The sequence below is a fragment of the Phycodurus eques genome, chromosome 15 (assembly GCF_024500275.1).
Source record: "Phycodurus eques isolate BA_2022a chromosome 15, UOR_Pequ_1.1, whole genome shotgun sequence".
Lineage (NCBI taxonomy): Eukaryota > Metazoa > Chordata > Actinopteri > Syngnathiformes > Syngnathidae > Phycodurus > Phycodurus eques.
In genome coordinates, this window is record NC_084539.1 from 22586574 (window position 1) to 22601415 (window position 14842).

Genomic DNA, 14842 nt, shown 5'->3' on the forward strand with positions numbered 1-14842 from the left:
TACAAGGCTGTTTCTTTGCGCCATCTAGAGGCAAGGGGGGAAATTCGCTTTAATTTATTTTGATGCACTCCACTTTATAGCGCGTTGTGATAAAAACCGCAGCTGTAACAAACTTCCGTATAAAAGAAAGTGTAAGAAATAAAATAATTCTAATGTAGCAATAATAGTAGGTCTTGTCCCGTTAAAGCCGTACGTCATACAGGTGGTATACTTAGGAATCGTCAGTTAAAAAATGTGTTCACTTGTAATCGTATTTCGTTAGTGTAGTCGCCCAAGTCCACATTTAAAAATTTTTTTTAACAAGCACATTCGATTTTTAGTGATATTGTAATAGTAAGTTAAAAATGACCAGCAACTCTGCTATAAGCCTAACAATTAATAATGGACCACCTATTTAAAATAAACATTTTACTAATGGTTTTCATTTTATTCTTTCCATTACCTAGTTTTTTTTTTTTAAACCAATTTCAGAGGGAAACAAAGAACTCCAATAGTGCAACAATATTCAAATAAATAATTAAAATTCTATCATTTACAATCAATTCTCAACATTGAAATATTCAAATTAACCAATTTCAGGATGGCTAAAATGAATGCAACAAATATAACAGGAAATGCTGAGTTGGCTGTAGACACACAAGCACTGTTTATGGATGTATGCAAAATTGCTTTATTTCCATTTTTTTTCAAACATGTTCATACATTTGTCATGTAATAAATAGACATTAGGAGGAGGCTGATTGTTCAGTCCTCATCCTACGCTGATTCAGCACTTTTTTTTCTTCCTGTCTTTCTCCACACCACAAAACAACTTCTAATAGAATTTACAACCCAAAAAAATGAATAAAAAGAAAAGAAACCCAAAGCTTGACACAAGCTGAAATGTGGTGCTACAAGCTCACCGCTCGCATCATATGTTACACAGCTCTTGGAGCTCTGAAGGTGTAGCAAATCCTCGGGGAACAAAAAAATATATATTTATATAATAATATTCACAGTTAGCTTATCTACACGTTTGAGACGAACGAGAGGAATGAAGACGTTTCCACAAGAAACAATCTTTCCAAAAAGGGGAGATGGAAGGTGACTTCCTGTACACAGTGGACCTTCGTTTCTTTTTAAATAAACAGCTTGTCATTCCTTTTAAAGATCCCTGATAATACTTTTTTTTTTTTTTTAATATTCAGTCTTTTTTTTCCCTAGAAAACATCTTAAAATTGAGACCCCGTGATGACGTATAAAAAAGGTTGCAGATTTTGTTTTGTACAAGTTTACAACATTAACAGAAAACAAGTCTCCAGTATTGTGACACCGAGCCAATGAGACGTCGTATTCCTGGCAAAGCGGAAGTGCATTCAACATTTTTGTTTTTTTGCTATTTTAGGAACCATTTGAACACTGACAGAATAACGTGATGCGAAGCTTGCCGATACCTCAAATGAGTCAAATTAATTAATAAATGTACAAAAGCTTAAAGTTGAGCCTTTAAGTTTTTTTCTGCATGATTCTTTAGTTTCGCGCAGTGATCACTGAAAGTCCTAAATAAAAATCCATGAAAATAAAAAGATTATATGTTATGCGCAAATGGGGGTGTGGGGGCTTTTACAACCGTTTCTCTGTGATTTTACTTCTTTTTAGAATTATTAATGCTCTTGTGGGCTGTTGGTTCCCCGCCCCAGATCCAAACAAATACTGTTGAAGAGGACAATTCCCTCTCACATAAACCATTATTATGCCAAGAGTCTTGTCATCTTTTGTCGTTGCATAAACTAATGTGACACAAAATGTGGCTGTCCTTTTGAAAGTAGCCCCATGTGTTTGTTACTATCATAACTCGGGTTGAATTTGGTTCTTTGTAATCCGTATCATCCCAAAGACAAAAGTGTTAATTCGTGTCCTATGCCTTGGCAGAGGTCATTCTGAACTTTTTGGCGAGCAGCGTCATTAATTTTGCCCATGGTGGATTTTTGCAAGCAAGAAGAAGCCGAGTTGCAAGGAGGAAGACTCGCGGGGGGCGCGTGGGAGACCGAAAGCGGAAAAGTCACATGGATGGAACAGCACCATAAATCGTAAACAATCAACGTTGGTGGTTTTCCTCAGTTGAGCGTCCCCCGGCAGTTCTCGGCCCCGCACAAGCAGGGGATCTTCTCGTCCTCGATGGGGAACTTGTAGTCGTACGTGATCTCCTCGTTGACGTTGATGGGCTGCCGGGAGTAGATGACGATCTTCTTCTGCGACTCAACCGTGATCACCTTGGCGTAACAGTTAGGCTGGGGAAAAGAAATAACAACAACAACAACAACAACAACAAAAACAGGAAAACACATGAACAGAAGACAAACAGCAACAACACAGTATGGCATATTGAAATCGTTATATAAACGATATACATTCAACGGTTATATTTCTTTTAGGGTGTCCACCCGGTCAAGGAATGAAAGAAAGGGAGGAGGGAGGGAGGGAGGGAGGATGGAAGGAAGGAAGGAAGGAATTTTGGTATTGTCGTCTTACGTTGCAGCTGTGGTTGATGAAGCGCGCAAAGTTTCCGCACTTTGTGGCGTCAATGATGGTGTCGTGGTCCACGCGGAACATGTAACTGCTACCGATGCCCTCCTCCTCGTAGCGCTTCTCACGCATGTCCGCGATCACCTGCGGACGACAACCACGGACGGCAGCGAGTGAGGAGCAGATGGCGCCGTTTTTGCCACTGCGTGCGGCTTTCCGTTTTGGACTGACTCCAACCCCTCAAGTGGTTTATACACACAAAAATACAGTAGGAACATTTATTCTCATAAGAGCACAATTGAAATCTATTTTTTTAAAATTACAAATTCATTCGAGTGACTCGCTGTGTCACAAGCCAAAAGTCTCAACATCTCGAAAATATGGACATTTATTCTCATCAAAATCTGACTTCATGTAAAAAAACACAAATACACAAATTTTAACCAATAAAAATGTATCTCTTAAAAAATATACTTTATTCTGGTAAAATTACAAATTTAATCTAATATAATCACAAACATAAAACTTTCTTCTTATAAATTCTTGAAATCTTGAAAAATATAACGATTATTGTAAAATTCGGACTTTAATCCTATAAAAATCTTGTCCTTAACTAATATACAGCTTGTGTCTCGTAAAACTACAACTTGAATCGAAGATAATTTTTTATTGAGAAAATATACAACTTCATTCTTGGAAATCTATGCCAAATCCAAAAGACTACTTTTGTTTTGAAAATACACAACTTTTTATCTTGAATATATGCAACTTTCTTTTCTCAAAAACTATTCTAAAAAATATAAATATCTATTTTAAATAATTGACTACCGTATTCTACAAAAATTACAATTTGAATCTTAAAAATATAGAATTTTAAATTTATAAAATACACAATTTTACAAAAAATACACGTTTGAATCATGAAAAGATACAACAATTCTTGTAAAAATTTTGAAATTGTAAATTTTTTGTTGTTTAAAAAAAGCAACTGTTTTTATCAAATTTGATTTGGATTCAAATGACCCCTGTCTGTTCTGTCCCGGTGTCTGTTCCCTAAAACCCTTTCCTGTCCGGCTGCATTTTCAATAAACATTCGAAGAATTCAAAAATGAAAACATAAGCAAAAGTGTTCCAGCACAAAGGCATACAGAGCCACCATTCTGCGCGGCCGTGCAGCCTAACAGGACAGGTTTAAAATAAAGCGATACAAATTGAAAAGTACAACTCTAATCTTGAAAATGGATGACTTTAATCTCAAAAAACGTATAGTCCCTTTTTCCTTCTTCTCTCATATATATTGCAATCGTGTTTTGTACACCACAGCAAACTACAATTATCATAACAAACATGTTCTCAGCATTGATTATTAATAATACTAATAAAAACAATAATGGTCTCCGTCAACCCTTCTCACCTGTCTGATGTTTTGTCCCACGTACTCGATGACCATCTCGTCAGCAGCGATGGGCTCCAAAGCGAACAGACCCCAGTCGTGGATGTGCGACTTGCAGAATCGGATCTTTTTCTTACGGAACTGGAAGGGCGGACATTTGTCAGCAAAGTCGTACAATTTGTTATCAAAAGACAGTGTGTGTGTGTGTGTGTGTTTGTGTGGGCGTCCGCGGACGGATGCTGACCTTGAGCTGGTTGAACTTCAACAGGTCGCTGTCGCACGCAAACGACGACAACAAGCGCCGCTGCTCGGACCGCCGCTCCGAACCCGCCCTGGTGGAGGCGTGGACTTGTGCAGGAATACTCATCCCCTGAGAGGAAGGGAATAATATTCACGTGAGGATGCGTTGTACCCGCCGTTCGTGTGTGTCGCTGCTCTGTCCGTGTGTGTTAAAGTAGCAGTTGTTTGAAGGTTTACAATTACCGGTACCGCTAAGCAAATTTCTGTCTATGACATTTCCCATCATATGTCAGAATGCTACTCAAAAATTTTGGGGGGAAATCACCTGAGTGTCAATGGGCGGCTCCTCCGACTGCAGCCGTGTGCTCTGCAGGTACTTGATCTTGTCCTTCTTGTCAATCTTGTAGTAGCCTTCGCTTCTGGCGCAGCCGGTCATGTGATCCCTCATGCCGTCGTCTCGCCTCCTCTTCTTCACCCGCGGGATGTTGGTTTGTGCAGCGCGGTCAAGGAAGGAACTCTTTGGAGCTCAGCAAGGAAGCAAAAACTGCGCTCTCTCGCTCTCTAGATAGATAGATAGATGGATAGGTAGAGATCGATCCAGATATAGATGTTTGAGAGCTAGCCACTGCTATTATTTAAACACTGTAATAATAAGCTGTTTTTTGTATCTTCCTGACAGATGAGGAAGGAATTTCTTTTTATTTGACCAACTAATGCCGGGGCTGCCGGTTGTCCGGCCGCGATCGGTTTACTGGGGATTTCAGCAGGGTGGGACCATAGACTTGTTGGAGTCCCATAAAAATGACTTGCAGTCAAGTCATCAACGGAGACAGCAACGCTGGCGCCTGGCGGATGGAGGGAGGGCCTTCCCACCCGTGTGAATCTTTTCAGCTCGAAACTGCGTTCCGTTTGTCTCCGAAATAAATGCGAGTACCCGCCGATCCACAAACGCGCCTTCAACCATTCACAAGCAGAATTGAATGTTTACAAATGACAAGTCATGATAAACGCACACAAAACATTAGAAAACAGGTTCGAATCATGGATATATTTGTGGATCTGAAAAACATCTCTCTCCCCATAAAAATACAACTGCTCCTTCAAATTTCCACCTTTTTACTCCAAATTATAAAGTCACAACTTTAACCCCAAAAATAGAAACTCCCGAGTTATCTATTTTAAAAATGTGAAAATGAACCTTTTGACTTTAATCTCACGGTGTAGTTAGTTTTTGTGACATTGGTTCCTAAAAAGATGGGCCAGCCTTAATAATGGGATGGTGGCAAAGCTTGAAAATGAGAAAAACGCCTTGTAAAGAAATCCAAAATCTGACCAAAATGTCTTTGGCAATGCTCGGTGGTCACCAAACAAAGGATATGAGGGTGATTAACCCAGAGCGTGTCGTTGAGCCAGTCGTTGCCGTTGTCCTGCTGCAGCATCTTGTCGTACGTGACCTGCAGGAGCCGGATGTCCTCCTCGTCTATGCCCTCGTTCCAGATGTCGTACAAGATGGTCATCTCCTCAAAGTCGCTCCGTCTGGAGAAGTAGGAGCGAGGCGGCGAGGTGACGGGTGACAGGCTGTCCAGCAGAAGCTCCTCCCAGCCTCGCCGCGCCCGCCGCGCGGGTTTTACGGCCACGGGGGCGTCCTCTTCGTAGAACGGGAAGCCGTGTTCCGCTTCGGGCATCGCCGTCTGAGGTTCCTCTGCCCTGAAGTCGGGGCTCAGGCCATCGGGGGACCCGGTGGAAATTTCCCGCACGGCGACATCTCGCAAAGGAGTCGATTCAGGCGACGGCTCGGAAGATTCGGAGACGATGGGGATCTTTTTCCCTTTGGGGCGTCCGGGTTTGCGTTTTGACGGCATGCCGTCCGATACGTCGGAATCCTCCTCCGGGAAGCCGGCGGCGATATCTCCGGCCAGGCCGGCCGGACGCTCCGCACCTGTTGACGAGGCCGGGTTAGGTAAGGCGCCGACGGGCGGCTCCTTAAACACAGGACGATCGTCCAAGCTCTCGGAGGAGATCTTGCGATTAAGTGCGGAGGGGTCAGGGAAGACAGGAGTGAAGGTTAAGTCCCGCCCCGGAGTGCGAGGGACTCCGGCGCTAAGGACAGGAGACTGAGCAGGGTAAGAGAAAGGACTACCGGGAATGTGTGGGGAGCTGAGCATCAGGCTGCTCCCCGTTAGCGGGGCGTCACTACCTGGGGTGTTGGGCACCGTGTCCGTGCTCTGGGACTTGCCCAGACTCCGGGCTCGCTCCATCAGGTCTCGGCCGGGCGTCCTAGGAACGTCCTCGTCCGTGGGCAGGCGTGCCCGCTGAGGGAGGTCCGAGGGCGGGCGGAGGAGGGAGCGACCTTCTACTGTCGGGTGAGGCGGGAGAGGGAGGTGCATTAAAGAGGCGAATCGGGGCGAGGGGGCCTCGGAACGGAGGGGGGACGGGACAAATCCGCTCGGCGTCACGGCCGCTCCCTCGGGCTCCGCTTTACCTTTGGCTTTGCTCTCCTGGTCACTGTCGGAAGGCAGAGCGCCCGTCGGCGTGGCCGGCCGCAGGTTCTCCCGAGGTTCCGCCTTCACGGTGCGACTTTCATCTTCCTCTTTGACTACAAAATCAGAAGAGTCGTTTTCTTGATTTGGGCACACAAACGGCAAACTTTTGATTGAAAACAGACGGACGGGCGGCTCATTTGCACATGTTCAAATCTACATTCAAACTAGTTTATTTTCAATAATACATTTGGCAAATCTTTCCTATTTTTATGTTTATTTGGATACATTTTACACAAAGTATATTGTAATGAATTAAGTTTAATTTAAAACAAAGAATACAATTGTTTCAGAAAATATATATTTTTAAATGTATATACAAAATAGTTGGAATTATTTTTATTTTATTATTGATTTTACAATGAATAAATAAAAACGATTTGAATACAAAAATCATGAATTTGAATTAACCACATTTTAAAGTTGTTTTTGTTTTTAAGTAAAAAACTTCCCAAAATGTAAATGCTCAATGGAGAACATACCATTTCTTACCTTGACAATATTACTCGTATATATAAAAAAAAACAACTTTATTCTCATTAACTTATTACATCATAAATATACAACTTTATTTTCATTCATTTGAAACATAGTAAATAATTATATTCTCATAATATTACGACTTTAATCTTGAAAATATTACATTTCATCGAGAAAATACACCACAACTTTTCTTTGAACACTAGGACTTTTGTCTTGAAAATGGAAGACTATTTTTATAAAACTATAACGAATCTCCAAAAGACACAATTTTTAATTTGGAAAATATAGAACTAGACAAGTTAATTGTCATTATATTATGACTTCATTCTCGTAAATATACAACTTTCATCTCGAAAACTTCATTCTCGGGAAAAATATGACTATCCTACTAAATATGATTATGTATTCATTTTCAGTGAGAAAAATTGCTTCCAAATAAATTGGATCGGACTGTTTGACGTGAAGAGGTTTTACTTTACGACGTATGAGCGACGGTTGGTGGTCATCCGGTAACGCCATTTGTTGGAATTATTAATTATGTCTTAATTTCACAATTCTGCGTTTTTTAATGGAACAAGTATCAAACGGACTTTTGATCATGTAAATTCCCGGTGGGCCCGATAAAACAACAAAATATGGCTTGCGTGCTCAACGCAGCTGTCGGTTGAGCAATCCTACCTGGGAGAACTTTAGGCGACGGTGACTTCACATCCTCCGTTAGCTCGTCCTCAGGACTCGGAGGTCTGAGTTTAGGTTTGCTCCTCAGCTCCTCCGAAGTGTCCACGACGGAGCCTGCTGCAGGAGGACTTGGCGGCTTGGCATCAGCCTCTCCCTCTTCATCAGAGGACGAAGATGAAGACGACGAAGAGGACGAGGAGGTCTTGGCGGCTTTGCCCGCATCCTCGTCTTCCGCCTCCACCTCGGACACCTCCTCTTCCGAGCTCAACTCGTACTCAGCGGACTCGGAGCCGGCCGACGACGAGTCCGAGCTGCTCTTGGACGACGAGGAAGTCTCCGATTCTGTGGGAGATGAAGCAGAGAGATGACAAACTGCGGGACAGCAGACTTCAAATAAAGTGCAAATAAAGTACCATCGTCGGAGGAGTCTGAGGATCCGCTCTCACTGGATGAGTCTCTGTCCGCTTCCTCATCACCGCTCTGCCAAAACAAGACACAGCGGGTCCACAAAATATGTTTTATTAAAAAAAAAAAAAAATAAAAAAAAATAAAAAAAAATAAAAAAAAAAAAAAAGCAACATAGTTCCCTGTACTTACTTTGCTCGGCGACCGCCTGTCGATGGGCGCCGTGTCGTCGGGTTCCTCCTCTCGGTCACCCAGCGACTCCTCTTTCCCCGAAGTGTCCACCTCCTCCTCGCCCTCGCTGTCCAGGTCAAGGGGCCGCGAGTGTCTCCGCTTGGTCGAAATGCCGTCGCCGTCCATTTTGGAGTCGTCCGAGGGGAGCTCCGCTGGGTCTTGATCGCGGTCTGATTGAGAGGAGTGGTGAGAACGTGAGCGGATGGAAAACTGCCTGTGGACCAGTCTTCAGACCATGGTGCGAAAACCTTTTGTACTCAAGAGACACGTTCGGTTTGAAAATGGTCAGAGCGGCCGAGTCAAACACAAAAGTAGTTAAAATGTCACATGTTAACTATGTGAAATACATTTTCATAATTCAAGAATTCATTCTCATTTTAAAATTCCATTATTTAATTAACCAATTGTTTCAAATAATAAATGAAAATGATTAAATGTATATCATCGCTGTCAGGCGGAAACCGCATGTCCACATATGGTCAATTCCATATTTTTGCACATATCAATACTATTAGTCTGTCCCCGTGTCCTCTGTTATTTTTATGCATTATTAACCCATTTAAAGTGTTGAAAGTAGCTTGAGAACAAATCTATTAACTCTCAACGTTCTTCTTTCACTCTGCGGGAGCTGTGCGGCATAATTGTTGTCTGGATGTTTAGTTTTTTTAAGACAACAACGAGAGAAAACTGTGAGGTTCGATACATTTGCGTAATAGTTTTACTTATTGTATCGCTCATGGGTCTAAGACCTTTCCAAGAGTTTGGGAAGACGACGTAACCACAGTCGGTCGGGCGCTCAGCGTGAGGGCAGACGGTGACGTGGACGGCTGGCGCCCGGCAACATATTCTTCCATTTTAAATCAGAGACAGCGCAACTCATTTGTGATTTTTTTTTTGTGTGTATTAAATTCGCGATTGGACATGATTTTGGGTGTGGTGCTGTGTTGATGTTTGTGTCAAATGATATATGCTAGCAATATAAGGTATAACACCAACTTGAATGAAGCGGTCTTTGGAAACTAAACCAAAATAGCGACCATCAACCAAACAGATATCTAATGAGATACCATATATGAACAAAAAAACTAAATCAGATAGAATGGCTAGGTCGTTTGTAGATGAGGTTAAAAAAAAAAGTACTTCAAATGTAATTGTTAATACTTTGGTAGAGTCAGTCATCCACTGAGCAAAGGGTCGACGGTTCGAATCCCAGTTCCAACTGCAAGACACCAAACCCTAAATTGCTCCCAGCGTGCCTGGCGGAGCCTTGCAGCCGCTCACTGGTGAGTGAACGTGTGAACGTGTGAGCCTCTATAAAGTGCCTTGGGCACCGTTATTGTGGCGTTAAAGCGCTATAGAAGTGCACTCCATTTACCAGCCATCTTCTGAGCCGCTTATCCTCACTAGGGTCACGGGTGAGCTGGCGCCCATCTCAGCTGACTTCGGGCGAGAGGCAGGATACACCGTGAACTGGTTGCCAGCCAATCGCAGCGCTCCATTTAACCATTCTATTATATTTCTATGACTCTTTCTATGATAATGTAAATGCTCAGTGGGTTGGCCTTTACCTTCATCCTCCAGCTCATCATCCACTGGAGTGGCGGGTCGTGCTCGTTTGTTCTCCCCCGCAGAGATGGCCTCAGGTGGGTCCTTTCTTTTCACCTGTATGCGACATTCCAAAGCTCAACACCAAAAGAGAGAGAGAGGAGGAGGAAAAAAAATAAAATAAATAAATAAAAAGACCTCCTACCTTGAAGGACGGCAAGCGGATGGCTCCCCGCAGGCCGATTCCTAGACCCATCCCTTCGTAGCCCAGCCCCTCGCCCTTGTTCCAGTTCTCCAGCAGACTCGAACCGATGGTCTCTTTAGGTTTAGGTCGCTCTTCTTCCTTCCCTTCCGCACCTTTGATTGGAGTCAAGGATGCCTGGGACAACAACATTTGAAATTTGAGCAACATTTTTGGGGGAAAGCTGCACAAAATGAGTCATGCAAGACATCATATTAATATGGTTCAGCAAATTGACCAGAGGTCAGAGACCTTCACACGATTAATTCTGGCCGTGTGTCTTGCTTTTTTCTTTGGCTTGCAGTGTTCCCCGCTAAATTGTGTTTTATTAAGTGATCTGTTTTTATGACCTTTGCCTTGAGATGAGTTCAATTACTTAATTCCTTAATCTGTTCCAGCGCCGATGTTGTTGTAATGTGCTTTTTAATGAGGCAAAATAGCACTCTATAATGTATTTTTTTTAATGATTAAAAATACAGAAATGCAGGGCTGCCAACCTAAAGAAATTCACTTCCAGAACAATTTGTCAAAATTCTCATGGCATTGACTCGATCGCAACTCGACTGTTCCGTTTGTCTTGGAAGACGTGTCGCCTCTCATCCGAGCGAGCTTCATCAGGTCATGCAACAAGGCTTAGTTGGGAGGCACTGGCCAGGGTTTGTGTGAAAGGCTCAACTATTTATGCTCCCACTTAGAGGCATGCCCCACACCACGGATGGAATCGTTCTTTTGGAATGCAAAAAAGGGGGGAGGGGGAACACAACACAGTCATTACTCTATAATCATAATCGTTACGAAATTATGGCTTCAATATTTGCTATTTTATAAAATAAAAATAGTGGAGAGTGACACAAGTGACGCTTTTCATCACTAAGATGTGATTATTAGGCTTTACACGATCAAGATTTTTGGGGCAGATCACTGATCGAGTTAAAAAAAAAAAAATACTAATAATAATCGATCACCCATCCAGTCACAAAATGGAGCAATATGTCTATTTAAATGACTTGCTCATTTACTGTATACACTTGTGTACTGTATAATGAGTATCTTGTTCAAAAGTATTCTCTTGCATTTTAGACAAAAGGTAAAACATCAGTGACCTCTAGAGGGCATTCAAGGATTGGCCACTGACATAAATTACTTGAAAAAGAAGTAATGGGTGCGAACTTACTGTTATGAAATTAATGTATTGTACTTAAATTACTTTACCATAACAAATACTGTAATGCACACAGTCGCACTAGTGCAAATAGAAGGCAAGTCAAACGTAGAAGTCACTTGGGGCTAACGTCTGATGACCAAATTGTCCGTGGTGAAGCTAAGCGAAGGACTGACTTCCTTCAGGAGGCTGGCTACGTGCAAGTGCACGTCCCGGTGTGGCTCTTTCAGACCGGTCTCGCCACAGTATGTGTGCCCTGGGGGGGATGTAGCGTGGATCAAAATGTGCTAGCAATCTTTGAAACGCGGGGTTCTCCACAACATAAAAAGGGAGGTGGGCCAGCACCATGAACTCCATCAGCTTCCGCGTGCCAACTCTCACTTTCCCGGTATGGACGGGTGTTGCCCAGCGTTGTTTTGCGTTAGCATCCGTTTGGTTGTTAGCTTTTCCGTTTCCATGCTGTGTTGCTTGAACGTGGCATATTCCTCCTTGTGTACATTGTGATCAAATTTGTTGTGTTGAAGCATTTAGATGATCTTTCCCCCCAAGGTACTTCAGTTTTGCACAGATTGCACATTTTACGAAGCAGGGGGAAAACTAAACCCCTCGTCGCCCACTCTATGAACTGTGAGGTCATTACCACGGGACAGTATATTATGTAAAAGCAGCAAACTAATTCTGCATACTGTTCAATTGGGCAGCATAATCATTACTCTACAGTTTTAATCGTTATATATTATGGCTTTAATATTTGTTATTTGAATGCATTTCTTCGGGTTTGGCTGTTGTTGTTGTTCATCACTTAAACATTAGGTGGCAGCAATGTACGTAAACATGCCCAGTGTGCCGAAAATCAAGACGACGATCACACGAAGAAGAAATGTGATGTCATTTGGGACGAATCAAGGTGGGGATCAGTAAATAAAGTAAATTAAAAAAAGAAATACAAGACTGATTCTTGAGAATATCATACTGTGCAAACCAAACTGTCCGGAAAAGTTTTTTGAGACAGTGACAGCCGACCCACGGTCAAACTATTTGCGTGATTGGCGATCACTCACGCAACAGAACTAGCTCGTAGCTGCTAACGCTAACATAAACAAACCCGGTGGACACTTTCTATCTCATCTGCGAAAGGCAAACTACTATTTTGTTTTCTTCCCGAACAGTTCACGGAGCGAACACAAAAACATTAGTGCTTCAACTCCCACCACGATCACGGCGTTGTTGTGTTTACATTAGAGGAGCAGCACGAGTCATGGATCTCTCTAACGTAACGTAAACCATACATCGCACTCAATAATGTGCTTTCATCTTTAGGTGATTTTACACAGATATCGATGATGCCCTTTTTCCATTTCGAGCATTAATACAATATTGCTCAAATCGAGCTTCTCGATATATCGCCAAGCATTATTTGAAAGCGTAAAAACTAGAAAGACTTACCTTTGCCGAGCGTTCCTTCTTCTCCCACCAGTCATCAAATGCCCTGAAAGCCACCACCTCCACCATTTTGCGATTGAGGTCCCTCTTCATGATGGCCTTCAGTTCTTTGACAATGACCTGCAGCACTCCTTCAATGGTGGCCTTGTGGGGGTCCTCCTTTTTAGTCTCATATCCCGGTGGAGGAACACTTGGGTTGAACTTGGGCATGCTGGGATGCTGCCATTGTTGTCCCGGCGCCCCCGAACCGCTGGCATGCGAGGCACCCATGGATAGATGTTGGTACGGTGTGGCAAACGGGGCTGAGGCGGCGTTGTCTACGAAATGAGGATAAGGATAAGGCCCCCCCGTCTGCGCCATACGACTCAGCATCTGCTGCTGCATCTGGAAGGACATGGGAACCGTGCTCCACTGTTCCCAACGCAAACAGTTCATCAGATCCATTTGGACCAGCGGAATCATGCCAGGCGCGTAGTGAGCCATGTGGGGCAGCAGGTGCGGGTGCACGGCAGGATGGGCGGCGAGATGAGCCGGATGCCCCGGCACGGCGGCGAGGTGGTGGTGGGGCATGGCGAAGCCCGCCTGGTGAGCCAGGTGGGAGAAGCCCGGCAGGGGGAGGGCGAGGGTCTGGATGGGGGACACGGCAGAGTTGACCACGATCCCTTTGCTACAGTCGCCGCCGGTGATTGGCGTGCCGGGCATCTCGTCGTCAGAGATCTCCATGTCTTCTCCGGAAGACTGATGACTCTGTGGGTAAAGCAAGAGGTAAACCCATCATTCACGATCAGTGTGCCTTGAGAGATCGTCACATTGTACTTTAGTGGCCCAAAACCACTTCTTATTGTAGACCCCCACTATAGAATGGTTCATCTTTCACTTTGACAGTTTACAATAATCCTACGCTAAATATACACATTATCAGTGCATCGTCGATTTTTTCATCATATTTATATTGCTGAGATTTACGAGTGTCTTCGAACGCATCGCTTCTCAGTGCATGCGGGGGGTAACCGAGAGGCGGGGGAGCCGAGAGAGAGTTTGTTGACGGCGTCGGTTACGTCTCAGCGTTTTGTTACTTTATCGATAAATACACTAACATCTCAGCATGTATCATTGGAAGACGTTACAATACTTGATTTCAAGCCCACAATGCCGCCCAAACGTTCTGTGCCTTCCAAGGTACCTGGCAGTTCGCAGGAGAGGCAGATGGCAGCAGCTAACTAGCAGTAAAGATGGAACTTCTTGACCCATTATGGGATAATTCAATCTTTGGTCTGATACATAACCAAGGACGAAAATAATATCAGGGTGGTAGCTGTAATGCTCTTCGTGGCTGTGCATTACAAGCAAAATCAGCATCAACTTCAACTTTAATGGTGAATTCTCTTTGAGAATGGTATGAATGTGACTGGGGAGATTCATAAAGCTTTAAAATGTGTACAAAAACAACATGGCCGCCACTTTGCGGATTTCACCTATTGCTGGGCTGGTCAGGAACCTAACACCTGCGCTAAATTACGAGGGATCACTGTACTTCTGTGCCAGAGTGGAATTTTGAAAAGGACACTGTCACACCCCACACCCACCCAGTCACACCACCGAAGACTCAGGCAAGTCTTGGTCTCTGATAGTGTTGTCTCAAGCACAACAGTAGTTAACGACAAAGATTTCTTGACGTTTAGAAGGTAACTCAAGGAAAGCACCTGTTGCTCATGCAAATATCAATAAATCTAGGTTTAGCGCACATAGAGGACTAGGGCTGGGGTGGAAAATCGGCTAACTCGGTTAAGTGGACCACAAAAATTGGTCGACGCAAAGATTTTTTCCTGGTGGTGATAAAAAATAATAATAGAAGCATATGTGCGACACCCAGAACCAATGTGGCAATGTCCATGTTTACTGCACGGACGTTTATTGCAGACGCAGTGTTGGGCCAGTTAAAAGCATTGTCAAAAACAACAGAGGAGCGTCTGAAA

At 43.5% G+C, this 14842-nt stretch overlaps 1 protein-coding gene across 8 annotated transcripts in view; it reads right to left on the bottom strand.

Annotated features, from left to right (window-relative positions):
• Positions 1-636: 636 nt before the first annotated feature.
• setd1ba (SET domain containing 1B, histone lysine methyltransferase a) overlaps positions 637-14842 on the bottom strand; it is a 28323-nt gene continuing 14117 nt past the window's right edge. For 4 of the 8 annotated variants that reach the window (XM_061697760.1, XM_061697758.1, XM_061697752.1 and 1 more), the window contains 12 exons: positions 12870-13613; positions 10226-10399; positions 10044-10137; positions 8437-8645; positions 8253-8319; positions 7840-8181; positions 5516-6758; positions 4464-4629; positions 4143-4268; positions 3920-4039; positions 2512-2649; positions 637-2270 (listed from right to left, as the gene is read on the bottom strand). In XM_061697760.1, coding sequence (XP_061553744.1) covers positions 2097-2270; positions 2512-2649; positions 3920-4039; positions 4143-4268; positions 4464-4629; positions 5516-6758; positions 7840-8181; positions 8253-8319; positions 8437-8645; positions 10044-10137; positions 10226-10399; positions 12870-13613 — 3597 coding nt within the window. In that variant the 3' untranslated portion in view covers positions 637-2096. The remainder of the gene's footprint in view (positions 2271-2511; positions 2650-3919; positions 4040-4142; positions 4269-4463; positions 4630-5515; positions 6759-7839; positions 8182-8252; positions 8320-8436; positions 8646-10043; positions 10138-10225; positions 10400-12869; positions 13614-14842) is intronic. The other 4 variants (XM_061697755.1, XM_061697754.1, XM_061697759.1 and 1 more) reach the window with 4 other exon arrangements.